Genomic DNA, 12,847 nt, shown 5'->3' with positions numbered 1-12,847 from the left:
AAGGAAGGAAAGGAGGGCTAGGGCTACAGTCAGCAGTAGAGCACTTGCCTAGCATGTGTAGGAGACCCTAACTTAGCACGTGAGGGAGACCTTAAAGTAGCATGTGTGGGAGGTGGAAGACCCTAGATTAGCATGCGTGGGAGACTCAAGATTAGCATGTGTAGGAAACCCTAACTTAGCATGGGTGGGAGACCCTAAATTAGCATGTATGGGAGACCATAAATAGCATGTGTGGGAGACCCGAAATTCAATTCTTACCATTGCCAAGTAGAAAGGAAAGAAGGAAAAGGATGGAGAAAAAGATAGAGGGGACAAAAGTGGGAGGTAAAGTATAGTAGTGCATAATCCTAACATTTAGGAGTCTGCAAAAGGACTTCTGCTAGACACTCTGGATCAGACCCCTTCAACCTAACAAGACACCTAACCTGGGGAGAGGACACTAGAAAGGAGAGATATTCCAAAGCAACAGGACTTCATGACAAAGTACACGGAAGACTACCCGGGGAGGACGGAGTCAGCTTACCAGTTTATTTAGATTCAGGCCCCTAGAATTTGGGTCCCGGCCAATGGCCCAGAGCAGGCAGTCAACATCTGGAATCACGGTTGTAGTGGGTGTCCTACCAGGAACCGAAGTAACCAAGAGAAGTTCCAAACCGGATGTTGTCTTTTTTACTTCCTTTACCTATTAAACAAAGAAAAAGTGTTACGTGAGTATGGGAGGAAAGGGGCGAAGGTAGTATGAAAGCAAAGATTTTCTCCCAGTGCCGGGGACTGAAGCCAGGGCTCCTCTCACACCAGGCAAGCATTCAACCACTGAGCTACATTCTGCCCTCTTTTTACTTATTTTGGGATGGGATCTCACTAAATTGCCCAGTCTGGCCTTAAACTTACTCTGTCATTCAGAGAGGCTTTGAACTTATCATCCTCTAGCTTCAGCTTCCTAAGTAGCTGGGAGTTTAGATTTAAGCCACTAGGTTTAGTAAAACCAGAATTTTTATGGATTTTTTTGGATTTTTTTTTTTTGGGAGAGAGGATCTCAATCTGTAACTCAGACTGACCTCAAATTCATATAAAATTTTCTGCATCAGATGCATAAGTGTAGGAATTACAAGATTTGACAATTATGTCTACTAAAATGTTTAATGACATTTACTCAGAGTTCAAACAGGTGTTTCATTTTAGCCAAAGGCCATGGATACTAACCTCCCCAGAGCCAGGCCTGTTTCCTTGATTCTTTGAATATTCCAATGACCAGGAATGCTGGCCATAAGTGGTGGTTTGTATGAGAACGACCCCCATAGGCTCATGCTTGGTCCTGACCTGAACCCCCAGGAATAAGGGTCCCAGAGGGTGAGATGTCGAGGCAGAGGATGGGATGAGAAATAAGACAGAGTTCCAGGACAGCCGAGGCTAGCCCAGCAGGGACCAGGAGGTCTATAGGAGCTGGTGACTCATGACAGCAGGCCTACTAAGAATCACCACATCTTATACACTATTTGCAGGGGAGAAATGGGACAGCATTAGCAGAATCTATCATACAACAGGACAAAATTGGTAGAAGGCTAATCAAGAAATGCTATATAAAAAGAACATGGAACATCTCAAGTGTCACAGACCTGGCACACAGTGGCCTTGGGACTGATACCATAGCCCTTTAAGTGTAAAGAGCTGGGTTCCCAGAAACTGAAGCCACAGCTCCCGAAAGGCTCTGGCTTTAGACCACTACTGGCCTTGGCAAGCATAGTCTTGGTTTTAGACAAGGAATTGCATTCCTTTTCCATACACCAGGGCCTCAGAACAGTCTTGGATTTGCCTGGCTTCTGAAGTGGACCCTAGTTGGAAGGGGTGTGTCACTAGAAATGGGTTTTGAGTTTTCAAAAGCTCAAACCAGGTCAGTCTGTCTGTGTCTCTCTCTGTCTGCTGCTTGTGGATAAGATGTAAGCTCTTATTTTTTTTTTTTAAGATGTAAGCTCTTAACTACTTCCAGCACCATGCTGCTACGATCCCCATTATGGTGCTCATGGACATACCCTCTGAAACTGTAAGCAAGCCCCAGTCAGTGTTCTCTTTGATGAGTTGGTCATGGTGTCTCTTCACAGTGACAGAACAGTAACTAAGACACCGTAGAAATCCTAAGGCTTAAAAAACAAATATATTTCCAGGGCTGGAGAGATGGCTCAGAGAGTTGAGTCTGGCTCCAAGCACCACACCGGGCAACTCATAACTGCCTGCAAATTCAACACTTCCGGCCTCCTCTCCAAAGATACCTGCGCTCATGTGTATGTGTGTGTGCACATGTGTACTAAGCCCACGGAGGCAAGAAGAGGGTATCATGTCCCCTGGAACTGGAGTTACAGACCACTGTGAGCTGCCATCTGCGTATAACCCAAGCACATCCTGGATACTTTACATCAACTTCAGGTTGTTTATAATGACAAACACAAAGAAAATCTCATGTCATAGTTGTTTGTTAGATTATATTGTTTAGAGAATAATGAACAGAAAAGGCCTGTACACGTTCACTAGACACACCTTTCAAGTATTTACAATCCAGTTGGTGACGATATGCAGTTGTAGAAAGCACCCATATGAGTACCCAGATCATCATTTAATGAAGGTTTCCAAGGTGATGCATGTATTAGTCTACTCCATATGGGCTATGCTGAAAGGACAGCACAGACTGGAGAGGGCCACACTCATGTTTACCAGGCTGAATCTCTAGAAAAATTCTACTGAAATTAAGTAATTTCCTGAGGAATAAAGTACTCTGTAATGCCTTTTTTTAATTAATAAAATAGGTTAATTAAACAATATGCTTGAAAAATTGTTTTCCTGCTATAAAAATAAGGATGTGAAGAGGTACATGACAGGGCTGGAAAGATGGCTCAGTGGTTCAGAGCACTGGCTGCCTGATCTTCCAGAGGACCCAGGTTCAATCCCAGCATCCATCAGGCTGCTGGCCACTGTCTATAACTCAGCACCTCGGAACCAGGCACTTTACTCTTCTGGTCCTTTGGATACCACGCAAGCACAGCGCAGAGACACACCTGAAAGCAAAACATCCACATACACTAAGGAAAGAGAGGAACTAATAGGCACATGGAATCAGGTAGAAGCAGGCTACACTGTGGGCACACAGCTTAGTGGTGGAGCCCTTCCACACACAGGAGCTTGTGTTCTACCTTGGCCCCGGAAGTGTGATTTACCAGCCCTGGTCGCCTACCTGTGAGAACTTCAGCACCTCCACGCCAGCATTCTCCAGCTCCTCGGTACAGTTGGAACTGATGAGTGAATCAAAGTTTCTAAGAACCTGCATTTAAACATGGCGGCAGAGACACCGATGTCGGGGAAAAAATGAAACTTGATTAAAGTCATAGCAGTCCTCTACTGTCCTTCCTTTTACCATCACCTTCATTCATGCTCACACGAGGGGAGAGTTTAGTAGAGCCTCTATTTGCTTACTTCACCACCAGGTTCTATACTGTATCTGGTGTCATCCACATCTATTTTAGAGTTCTGAAAAATGAACAAACTTCAGAACTCTACTATCTTCATGTTCCTCTCCTATTATTGTCTGTCTGTGTGTCTGTGTGTCTATCTGTCTGTCTGTCTGTCTGTCTCTCTCTCTCTCTCTCTCTCTCTCTCTCTCTCTCTCTGCAGAATCTAGGGAAATTCTTGTGCAGTTGGCTGGCTTTCCCTTTGCTCTATGAGAAGGCTCTCTACATCATCTTGTAGTGGGGTTGGCTTCCCTCCAGTCTCCGGGAAGGCTGTCTCAATTATCCTGTGAGAAACTCAGCTAGAAACATCATTTTAAACATCACTAGTAGAAGTGATGGTGGCACACAAATTTGGCAACAGTGCAAAGTTTCTGAACACACAATGACAGAAACTTGATTCAGAGTCAAATGCATCCTGAGTCTTAGGGGTTTCCAGCAGAGCTCACCATGCCACATACTGCAACTTCACCGTGCCGTGGATCTGAACATATCACACCACACACGTGCATGCCACACTGCCCATGCCACGTGGTGCCAATGACCGTCAAAGGCTTAGGGTCAGATTTAAAACTAATTTATGTTCTGACCTGCAGCGTTTTTACCACACATACAAAGGTTATGGCTCTTACAGAAACATAAGGTTCCATTACATATTTTTACCATCACTCAAACTGGGTTGTATTGTATTAGAACGCTTGATTTTTAAAAATGTTTGGCTACAAGAGCTGGCCACACTGCCTGTACAGTTTGAAAGTGTGTCACATAGGCTCAGATATTTGAGTACTTGGTGTCCAACTGGTGGCGATGTTTGGGGGTGTAGGCTTTCTGGAGGACCTGCTTTTGAGTATGCACAGCCTCATGACTTCCAGGTACTCCTTCTGCTTTGTTTGTGTCTGAATTCTCAGCTTCCTATTTTGGCCACCATGACTGCCATTTGCAGCCACAGGCAGAATGGCATATGCCCATCCACATTCCCATATACATATCAGATATACATAATAATACATTAAATTTAAACTTCAATTTAAAAATTAGGTGGTAACTAGTTGAAAACATGAGAAAAATTAATTAGGAAAAAAGAAGGTGGGGGGAGAGGAGATGGGGCTTACCTTATCATGCCTTATCATAAGAGATGTCTTGGAGCCCAGGGCAGAGAGGATGCCAGCTATCTCCACGGCAATGTAACCCGCACCCACAATGACGCTGCGGCTGAGACAAAAGCAAAGGGGGACTGTTTCGTAAACTGACTTTGGATGCTTCAGATGCACAGACATTTCGACTGGGCTCGTTGCTCAGTTTTCCCAATCAGTTAATATTTTATGAGTAACATGATGTCACACACCCATAATCCCATGCATTAGGAGGCACAGGCAGCCTGGTATGAGTTCCAGGCCATCCAGAGCTACACAGGGAGTCATTATTCTCAAACAGAACAAACAAAATGTCCCCCCATAAAAGAAAGTTATCTTGCTGGGCAGTGGTGGTGTACACCTTTCATCCCAACACTAGGGGAGGCAGAGGCAGGTGGGTCTCTGCGTTCGAGACCAGCCTGGTCTACAGAGTGAGTTCCAGATCAGCCACGGCTACATAGAGATTTTTATTTGACATATAAGTTCCTTATGTCCTAGCTTTATTTACTTCTTATTTGCTTTCTTATTTATCTGAGACAGCCTCTATCTCACTTGGCTATCGTGTAGCACACTCTCCCTGAACCCCTTCCGATTTCCATACATAAATCTAACAGCACTATTATTTCCTGGGCCGGGTATTTCTCCTCACTCATTATTCACTTCTATTAATCCTTGTAGCACGATCAAAGGCCAATTTAAGAAAGCCATTTTAAGTCAGACGTGGTGGCTCATGCCTGTAATCCCAGCATTTGGGTGGCCTGGGCGGCAGCTGAACTCAACTTCCTGAATCCATTTTGGTTTAACAAAAGAGCTTAAGCCCCAGTAAATGCTTGAATGACTAGATCAGTGTCTGAGAAACTGTGTTGCTTAAGGCTTACTTCCAGGCTGAGGCATAGAGAGAACAGCCCCAGCCAGTGAATTCTGCTTCAGGTTGTCAAAGGTTCCCAACATGGTGCTCTCACTGTTGCAAAGAACAAAGGAACCATGTCCCAGTATTTCCACAGACATGCCAGCCCACTGAGGCTTGCTGGCATGGCTGCACATGAGGTAGGACCCTCTGACCCTAAAATGCTGAGCATGGTCAGAAGCGTCTATGCTCTTCAAAACCTACAAGATGGTTCTTCCCTCAATCCTATGCTGACCCCTTCCTTTCCACAAGTCTCCCTGACCCCCATGTTGGCTTTTCTCCTTTCCTCTCTCCTCCTCTTCTTTTCTGGACACTGAAGCCCTTCCTGCATTGTACTAGGCACTGCACTAGACAGGATGGGTAATGGTGTCTGCCCTCAAAGCATCTTTTCTGTGGATGCTGATGGGGTGTGAACCCAAGGCCCTTTCCACACTACATGGCTATCACTGAGCTGTATCTCCAGCCTTAATTTAAAAAAAAAAAAAAAGCTGGGATTATAAATCCAAGCCCTAGAGTCTGGCCCATGAAGAACTTCTAAAGACAGAAATACATCCTGAAGTTGATGGGAGAGGGGCCAGTGCTCGATGGGTAGAGAGCTTATAAACAGCTGTGGATTCCTGAAAGGTGGGTATCTTTTGAGGGGAGGAGCCAATCAAATGCAAAGGACAGGCCACCTTCATATGGCTTCAGAGAGCTGCAAGGAGCCCGACGCTTCCCTTGGCTCGCACTGGCACCTGTGTGCGTGCCCACGCCCTGTCACCGTGATATTCACTGAAAAAGACTGTCCGTACTTTCACATCCCCAAAGCAACCTTTTTTTTTTTAACCATTGCCACAGCCTTCCAGAGGGGTCAAGCTGCCCACCCCATCCAGACATAAGCCCTCTGAGGGCCAAAACAGGATCATGTGGTGCACTGGTAGCCACACCTACAAGATTCTCATGACTGTAATTTATAATTTTAAAAAAATCATGTAAGAGAAAAAGGAATGAAAAAAAGAAATCACCTAAGAAATAGCTTTGGAGGGAAAGACCATCTATGTAGCCCAGGCTGGCCTTGAACTCATTACATAGCAAAGCTATCCTCCTGCCTCCACCTCCCAGTGCCCCAGGAATGTCACACAGGATGCTCTTTTTTGAGACAAGGGTTGCTCCAGGTTACCTAGCCTAGCCTGCAACACCCAGGTTTCTGCCATTCTCCACTCTAGCTTCCCAAGCAACTGTGAGTCAAGCAACGGCACCACGCCCAGCTCCACTGACAGCGCATTTCCTTTTGTTCCCAGAGTCTTCCCTTTATAGCATAAATAACTCATTCACTAAACTTTCATACCAATAACAGTTTATTAAGTAGTTCTAAAATCCGTGTTAGGCAAGCATCTGTAATAAACCTTGCTGGGGGTGTGTGTCTGCACTGACTTCCATTATCGACCAAACACATGCCGGGTACATGCTCACTCACATCCTATCTGTGAAGTCTGAACACACTTCAGGGTGGCTCATGCTGAGGCAGGGGAGTCAACCGAGACCCTGAGTTCAAGATGGCACCGGCAACATAGAAGGAAAAGGGACGAAGGGAGGCAGGGCAGAAAAGGAAGAGACATGAATACTATGTCACGCCTGCTTACCTAGGCAGCTCCTCCAGCTGAAAAAACCCATCACTGGTTATTCCCAAGCTGGCACCTATATAGAAAAATACCACATAGAAGTAAGATGAACACGCTATTTAACATCTTTTTTTTTTTTTTTTTAAAGCAAGAGCTGAGAAAGGGTTATACACTGTAGTCTGTGCTGACCTGGGACTTACTTATATAGCCCAGGCTGGCCTCAAACTCATGGTAATCTTCCTGCCTCAGCCTGATAGGAGATGCCATTATGTATATATGTTTCTCATATTGGTTTAATGAATAAAGCACTGTTGGCCAATAGTAAAGCAAGATAGGCGGGACTAGGAGATAAGGAGGAAAGAGGAAGTAGTAAGTAAGGGGGTCAAGATGGGGAGACTGGGGAGACGAGACGCTAGCCCCTTTCCCCGGTAAGAAGACCACGTGGAAATACATAAAAATGGGTTAATATTTAAGACAGAGCTAGCCGATAAGAAACTAGTACCTGGCCAACATAGTTATATCTAATACAGAGTCTCTGTGCATTATTTGGGGCTGGCGCAGTGGCAGGACAAGACCAGGCGGCGGGCAGAAAAACCATACTTGTTACATCAGCCTCTTGGGCTTTGGGAATTTGGGGTATAAGTTGCTGGGCCTGGCCCAAACAGAAGCTATTCAAGAACCAAACACTCCTTCAGCCAAGGCTCTGTTACCACAGCTTTGTTAGACCTCTCCTGAGAGCATGTCTTCCTGGAGACTACATCTTACATTTATCTCAAGAAATAAGAACAGCGATGGATAAGTAAATTTAGATTTCCCTGAAGGACAAAGATCCTGCCAGGTGTCATGAACAGACTGCTAGTTCTGCTTTGCCTTCAACCCCAAGTAAAGGCAGGAGACCAAGGAGGGAGGTCTTGGCACCCTCCACTTCCTTTACTGTTTTTTTATTTTCTTATTGAGACAGGCCCTCTCACAAAGCCCTGGCTATCCTGGAACTTACTATGTAGACCAAACTGACCTCAAACACACAAAAGATCTGCCTGCAGCTGTCTCTACCTCCTCAGGTGCTGGGAATAAAGGTGTTTGTTACCACATCTGGCTTCCATCTTTTTTTTTTTTTTTTTTTTCTTCAAGACTACACATATGGTAGTGGTGTTGAATTCTTCTTCAAATTTCCAGTTCCATATTTATATCTGTCTTGCTTCATAATCTTCTCTCTGAAAGTTCCCCTTATCTGAAACACTTGAGGCCAGAATTTCAAATTTCAGAAATTTTTTCAGAATTGGGAATATGTCTATAGGGCATTTCCTTGATTTATGTGGGCTGGTGGTCCTGGGTTGTGTAAGAAAGCAGGCTGAAGCTGGGTGCTGGTGGTGATGGTGGCACACGCCTTTAATCTCAGCACTTGGGAGGCAGAGCCAGACGGAAGCAGGCTGAACAAGCCATGGGAATAAGCCAGGAAGCAGCATCCTCTGTGGCCTCTGCATCAGTTCCTGCCCCCAGTTCCTCCTACTCTGACTTCCTTTCACGATGAACTGTAATCTGTGAGGTGAAATAAACCTTTCTTTTGCTTTTGATCATGGTGTTTTATCGAAGCAATAGAAACACTAACCAAGTCATATGTTTTAGGAATGCAGCTCAAAATTAAAATGTACATAATAAGCTGGGTGTGATGGCACAATCTTGTAATCCCAGCACAAGGAGATGGAAGCTGGAGGATTAGTAATTCAAAGTAGAGAGTGGACAGGAGTTCAGTCTGGGTTTCAAGGCCTATTTGTGCAAGTATCTTGCGCTAACCGATTGCATCACTGGAGCCCATCAAGGCCTATCTGTGTATGTGTATGAGGGGGGAGTAACACAAATTATTTTAACAAAATTTAAAAAACTTCTTATACATGAAGATTCCTAGGCAGAACTTCCTGCTTATGGTATGTTAAAAAAAAAAAACAAACAAACAAACTTTGGATTTTGGAGCATTTCACACTTTCAAGTTTTAAGAATATGGATCTTCCACCTGTCCATTTAGAATTAAGTGTTAATTTTCCAAACTATATGCTTCTCTTTCCATTTTAGAGAAAGAAAGTAAGTGCCCTTCTTAGACAGAACCTTGAACTATCAGCCTGTGATTCCTTCTCTGACACCCATCTCCTAATCCGTACCTCCTCAGTTAATAGATACGCCCATCTTACCAAATCTAAGTGCCATAAGCATAACCTGGCTAGTCTTCATGGTGAAGAGTGTGTTCTGAAATGTATCTTTAAATCAGAGACGTACAGGACCCAACCATTCGTGGACTGTCTCCAGCCTGTTCCCTTTAGTTCAAGGAGGGGGAAAGTAGCAAGTGTCTACAGAATGGGATGACAGCCAAGCATCTCATTTCTGGTGAGAGCCCCAATTTATCTTCCAGTCAATCTCAAAAGTCTCACCTCATCCAGTCCTTGTCGGATTAGTTTCCAGACATCACGCAGATCTTGTCACTGTTTATTTATAAGCCAACAGTGATTTGCCAAAGTGACTTGAGATTCCAGTGTAACCTAATTCTAGTCTCAACTCAAAGCATTTGCTTCAATACCGTGCTGTCAAACTGACTGGACTGGTTGAAAATCCTTCAGAGATGTCTTTATTACTCACAGATTCTTCCCACTCCTGTCTCAGCCTACAATTCTGACTTGAGAGTCCCTTTCTTAGGAGTCGTCCTGAATCATGCCTGACCATATGGCCTCCCTTCTGTCCAAACACAATCCAAGATGGAGTCCTGTGAGAATTCTGGGGGCTTGTGAGAAAACTCCAGGAAAACAAGAGTCTTGTGACCTCAGTTTCTCCAAGACACAGGCTTGTTCTTGGAATGTGTTTTCTAGCTCCTCGCAGGTGTGGTGAGTTTACTTCAGCTGCTATTATTCATATGGCTCTACAGAAAAAACATGTTTTTGCCACGTGCAGCTTGTCCTTGTGATTGAACACTTTACTCGTGGTTCTTAGCCCTCAGAGTATAAACTGTCTGCTGCTCTGAATAAAGCTGGTTACTGCAGGAGACTTTAGTTCCCTTATTTTCAGGCCCCTCTCTCCCAAGTTCAAGCTGCCAATTAAAGCTGTAAACACCCACCTAAGAGAATCTCTGCCTTCACCATCTGGCATCTTAGAGAGCTTAGAGGCTGCACTTGTTTTTATTACCTTAATTAATGAAATAATAGATCATTTAAAAGGTTAGGCTGGTCAGGTGTTGGTAGCACATACCTTTAGTCCCAGCACTCAGGAGGCAGAGGCAGATGGATCTCTGTGAGTTCGAGGCCAGCCTGGTCTACAGAGTGAGTTCCAGGACAGGCTTCAAGGCTACACAGAGAAACCCTGTCTCAAAAAACAAAAGATTGTAAAAGGTGAGGCTGGGACAGACAGTGGTGGTACACACCTTTAATCCCAGCACTTGGGAGGCAGAGGCGGATCTCTGTGAGTTCCAGGCCAGCCTGGCCTACAGAGTGAGTGAGTGCCGAGAGGCTCTAAAGCTTCAAAAACCAAAACAAAACAAAGAAAAAACCCAAAGATAGCTGAGTATATCTATGTGCACCATTTTTGTGCAGTGCCTGTGGAGATCAGAAGAGGCTACTGCGTCCACTTTGGAGCTGGAGTTACTGAAGACTGTGAACTACCAAGTGGGTGCTGGAAACCGAACTTGGGTACTCTGGAAGAGCACCTGATGCTCTAAATGACAGAGCCTGCTCTCCAGGCCATGTTTTGTTATTTGCAATGCTAGAAACTGAATCAAAGTCTCATGCCTGCTAAGCAAGTGCTCTAGCACAGAGCTAGACAACCACAGGAATCTCGATCATCTTCGCCGTGCCATCCTAATGCACATCTTACTCCACTGACTTCACTTTCCAGAAGGAAGGTGTGGCTTACTTAAGAGCCAGCAGAGGACAGGGCTACAGCAACAGTACTGGAACTGTCAGCTCCTGGCCTGCATTTTCTGAGAGTATTGTATAGTTTCTTTTTCGTTTTTTGGTTTTTCAAGACAGGGTTTCTGTGTAACTTTGGAGGCTGTCCTGGAACTTGCTCTGTAGACCAGGCTGACCTCAAACTCACAGAGATCCACCTGCCTCTACCTCCCGAATGCTGGGATTAAAGGCATGCACCACCACTGCCCAGCTTTGTTCAGTTTCTTTCAGACAGCAGGATTCACTCTATGGCTCAGACTGGCCTCAAACCTAAGGAAATGCCTACATGTGTGGAGAAAGAACTGGGCAGTAGCAGGCACACATTAACTGCTGTTTCAAGACTGGGATGTGCTGAGACCATGTTCTCACGTCCCTGCTGTTACGACTTCCCTGCATGATGGACTGCAATCTCAATGGTGGGACACATGAAACCCTTTCTCCTCGCTTTAGTCAGGAGTATTTTATTATAGCAACAGGAAATTAAGAAACTCACCATCCAAGACTTACGGTATTATGTAGGAGAAAGAATGACTAATGTGTCTGATGAATGAATATGGCCATCTGTTCATGATTCATCCCTAGTTCTTAGCCAAACACATAGACACTCAGGCAGGTAGGACCACCTCCAAGGTTCATGGCTAGTTTAATCTTTTACAAATTGCTATATAAGAAACAAAAACTTGACAGGGAGAGAACTATTCTGATGGGAGATGCCATTATGTATATATGTTTCTCATACTGGTTAATAATAAAGTACTGTTGGCCAATAGGAAAGGAAGATAGGAGGGACTAGGAGACAAGGAGGAAATAGGAAGTAGTAAGGAGGAGTCAAGATGGAGAGTCTGGAGAGAGCTGGACGCCAGCCGCCTCCCGGTAAGAGAAGGCCATGTGAAGATACATAGAAATGGGTTAATAATTAAAGGCAGAGCTAGCCGATAAGTAACAAGTAACCGGGCCAACAGTATTGTATCAAGTACAGAGTCTCTGTGTGTTATTTGGGGCTGGCGGCGCAGCGGCAGGACAAAACCAAGCGGCAGGCAGAAAAACCCGTACACGTTACAAATGGCGCCCACGTGGCTAGTAAGAACTTCCACTTAAAATTTAACAAAAGGTAAAAAGGGAATTATGGTATAGATATGCATAGTTTGTTTTGGAATGGATTTTCATTTATTGATACAATTTAAGGTCAATAAGGTGATATGTATATTTCTCCTTTTGTTTAGGCATTGTGTTTATATAGTTCATTCAGAAACATATTGTATAATTTAGTACAGATTTTACATAGTTACCTATAATAGTCAAAACTTATAGCTAAGTTAGTTAGGTTTTCTAGATATACAGAGATGTATTTGAGATAGATAGGCATTCTTCAAATCTTTCAAAGACCTACAGAATATGGCATTTAAAATGGTTTAGGGTTTTTCTTGACAATGAGACATAATTGTTCCTGGCAACACCACCTGCATCAGAAAGGAAGATGAAGATGGACATTTAAGAAACTCATTATGGAGTTTACTTCCAATACGGCAAGACTAGCCATTTGGACAAGATACTGCTCTTGTCTGGAATGTTTGACTTTGTGCTGTATAAACTGGACATGCAGGACTCACAGAAAAGTGACTGCTGATTCAAGATGGACATTGCTACAGAGTTCCTGCTTCATGGAAGAGTCTGCGAGACAGTATACAGGACACAGAGAAAAATGACTGTCAAACTGCCAATACAAAAAGACAGTTTAAAGTTTCCTACATTGCTGAAGAGTCAGCTAGACACACTATGGCCTATG

General features: G+C 44.2%; 2 protein-coding genes across 2 annotated transcripts in view; both read right to left on the bottom strand.

The window, feature by feature from the left end:
* The window catches only part of Saraf (store-operated calcium entry associated regulatory factor), a 735,200-nt gene that overhangs the window by 430,074 nt on the left and 292,279 nt on the right, over nucleotides 1–12,847 (bottom strand). The window lies entirely within an intron of this gene.
* Nucleotides 1–12,847, bottom strand: part of Gsr (glutathione-disulfide reductase) — a 37,577-nt gene that overhangs the window by 7,955 nt on the left and 16,775 nt on the right. The window contains exons 6-9 of the mRNA XM_051182252.1: nucleotides 7,157–7,211; nucleotides 4,607–4,706; nucleotides 3,224–3,310; nucleotides 524–682 (exon numbers count right to left, since the gene is read on the bottom strand). Of these exons, the coding sequence (XP_051038209.1) occupies nucleotides 524–682; nucleotides 3,224–3,310; nucleotides 4,607–4,706; nucleotides 7,157–7,211 (401 nt within the window). The remainder of the gene's footprint in view (nucleotides 1–523; nucleotides 683–3,223; nucleotides 3,311–4,606; nucleotides 4,707–7,156; nucleotides 7,212–12,847) is intronic.

The sequence above is a fragment of the Phodopus roborovskii genome, unplaced genomic scaffold (assembly GCF_943737965.1).
Source record: "Phodopus roborovskii unplaced genomic scaffold, PHOROB, whole genome shotgun sequence".
Lineage (NCBI taxonomy): Eukaryota > Metazoa > Chordata > Mammalia > Rodentia > Cricetidae > Phodopus > Phodopus roborovskii.
The sequence above is the reverse complement of the archived record's forward strand: the minus strand, read 5'-3'. Positions and strand labels throughout refer to the sequence as shown.